We start from the raw sequence: 2,158 nt of genomic DNA on the forward strand, positions 1-2,158 counted from the left end.
CGGAGGGAGGAACAGCGCTTGTAGTTTAGGAGTTTATTTTATGAATCTTTGCGACGATTCCCTTTTGGAAAACTGTGATAAAGGCAGCAGCGCCATCAACGTGGGGAAGCCTTGCACCTCCGCGCGCCCTCTTACTGAAGCAAAAGGATTTGCGCCTTTGCCATGCACACCTCGTGCCTCTCCTATATGCCGGTGGAGCTGCTGCTGCTGGAGGCGAGAGGGGCGCCCCCACCCAGGGCGGGTCTTTGTTGGGCCGCCAGCTGTGCGAGGGGCTCGCGTGGCTCAGCCCAGAGGCGCCTCTCTGATTGGCCTCTTGCGGCGGTAACGAGACAGGCACGCTTCGAGCCGGCCTGATAAGATAAAGCGTGCCAAGCCGCGGGAGGGGGGCGCGGGGGAGCGAAGACGGGACGGGACTGAGAAAGAACCACACGCTGCCCAGATCGGGAAATCCCGCATTGTCTCGGCGCCCTATATATAGGGACCCCCGAAGGCAGTCGTGTGCCCGACCTGCAGCCTCCACTCTGCAGCTGTCAGGGAAGGCGCGCTCCTCTCCTCCACCTCCAAGGTGGGCTGCTCCCAACGCGACACCTTCTTCGCCTCTGGCTCAGGTAAGAAGATCCACCCGATTATCCTTCGGAGCTTAATCTGTCTCCCTTTGAGAGGCGCCGGGCCCCACCTATGATCCGGGCAGAGGTAAAGACGCTTTGCATGCTCCCAGAGGCTCCCTCGTCTCATGCAGTCATATTCTTCTTAAAAGCTGCAAGTAGGTGCAGGGGTTTAACCTCGGCTTATTTCTCCTGGAGTGTGTGCAACATGTTGCTGCTTGCCCAACGTGAAACTCTTCAGACCTCTTTTGTGATGCACTTCTAAACCTTTACCTTATCCCAACCCCTTCCCCCCGCAGCTGTAGCGCCCAAGGGTGCCGCTTTTATATACCTTTCAGCGCCCAGAGCTTAAACCCACTTTCCCAGGCGCGGGTCGTCCCGCGGATGTGCCCCTGCGCCCCGATCATCTTGGGTACCCTTCCCAACCTGCAACCGGGCCCTAACGTGGGCCCCTCCTCCGGCTCTCTCTGTCCCTGCAGGATGTCTCCCAAGACGGCCTCTTCTCCAGCCTCGCAGGGGACCAGCGAGGGAGAGCCCCCCTACTCGGGCATCTCCGACGACGACGCCTCCTTCTCTTCTTCCTCGTCTCCTTCGCTGCCCGCCGGCAGCCTGCCTTCCTCCCCGAGCCCTTGCCTGCTGGAGGCAGGCGACAAGGCGGCCCACGGCGGATCGACCTCCGCAAGCGGCTGCGCCAAGGCGGCGAAAGGCCGTCGGGGTCGCGGCAAAGGCAAGGGCGAGGGGCTAGGACCCAGCAAGGCGAAGCGAAGTCGGCGCATGAAGGCCAACGACCGGGAGCGGAATCGGATGCACAACCTGAACTCGGCGCTGGACGCCCTACGCGGCGTCTTGCCCACTTTCCCCGACGACGCCAAGCTGACAAAGATCGAGACGCTGCGCTTCGCCCACAACTACATCTGGGCGCTCTCCGAGACCCTCCGCCTGGCCGATCAGAGCCTCGCAGCCGTCGGCCCCGAGACGGGCCCCTGTTTCCAGCCGCTGGGCGGCGGCCCCGACGGCCTCGCCGCCTTGTCTTGCCAGTGGGGCGCCGCCACCCTCGCGGCGCTCTATTCGCCGGGCTCGCAAGAGGGCAGCCTCAGCCCGACGGACTCTGCGGGAGACGGACGCCCTTTACGGGCGCCCGGCGGAGGCCCTCCTTGTCTCAGGCACACGGCCCGGACGGCCTTCCCGGACTTTGTCTGAGCCCTCCCCTTTCCCGCCATCTTCTGTCTGGACTGAGATCGCCTTCTCAATGGACTCCAAATGCCCAAATGGACTGTGGCGGCTTGGCCGCTGGGCTCTCGGTGCCTCCTCCCCAGGAGAGGAGGAGGAAAGGGGAACGCTTTCCCTCCTCTAGACTCGCCTCAACCTTTGCCCTAAATGGGAGATCTCCCTCAACTTTGCCTGTGCACTTTTCCTGTCCCTGTTTTCTTGAGAGAGGATAGGCCAGTCTGCACATTGAAAGCAGTGTAGTATCACTTTAAACAGTCATGGTTTCCCCTAAAGAATCCTGGGACATGTAGTTTGTAAAGGGTGCTGAGAGTTGTTAGGAGGCC

At 61.8% G+C, this 2,158-nt stretch overlaps 1 protein-coding gene across 1 annotated transcript; it reads left to right on the forward strand.

The window, feature by feature from the left end:
- The first annotated feature begins 457 nt into the window (after positions 1–457).
- NEUROG3 (neurogenin 3) lies at positions 458–1,805 on the forward strand. The gene is made up of 2 exons (XM_061637684.1): positions 458–608; positions 1,085–1,805. The coding sequence occupies exon 2, from the start codon at positions 1,086–1,088 to the stop codon at positions 1,803–1,805; it is 720 nt and encodes a 239-aa protein (XP_061493668.1). The 5' UTR covers positions 458–608; position 1,085.
- Positions 1,806–2,158: the final 353 nt, after the last annotated feature.

The sequence above is a fragment of the Rhineura floridana genome, chromosome 7 (assembly GCF_030035675.1).
Source record: "Rhineura floridana isolate rRhiFlo1 chromosome 7, rRhiFlo1.hap2, whole genome shotgun sequence".
Taxonomy (NCBI): Eukaryota; Metazoa; Chordata; class Lepidosauria; order Squamata; family Rhineuridae; genus Rhineura; species Rhineura floridana.

What these genes read in the sequence shown, in the direction of transcription:
- NEUROG3 (XM_061637684.1), top strand. Translation starts at nt 1,086, where the DNA reads ATGTCTCCCAAGACGGCCTCTTCTCCAGCCTCGCAGGGGACCAGCGAG.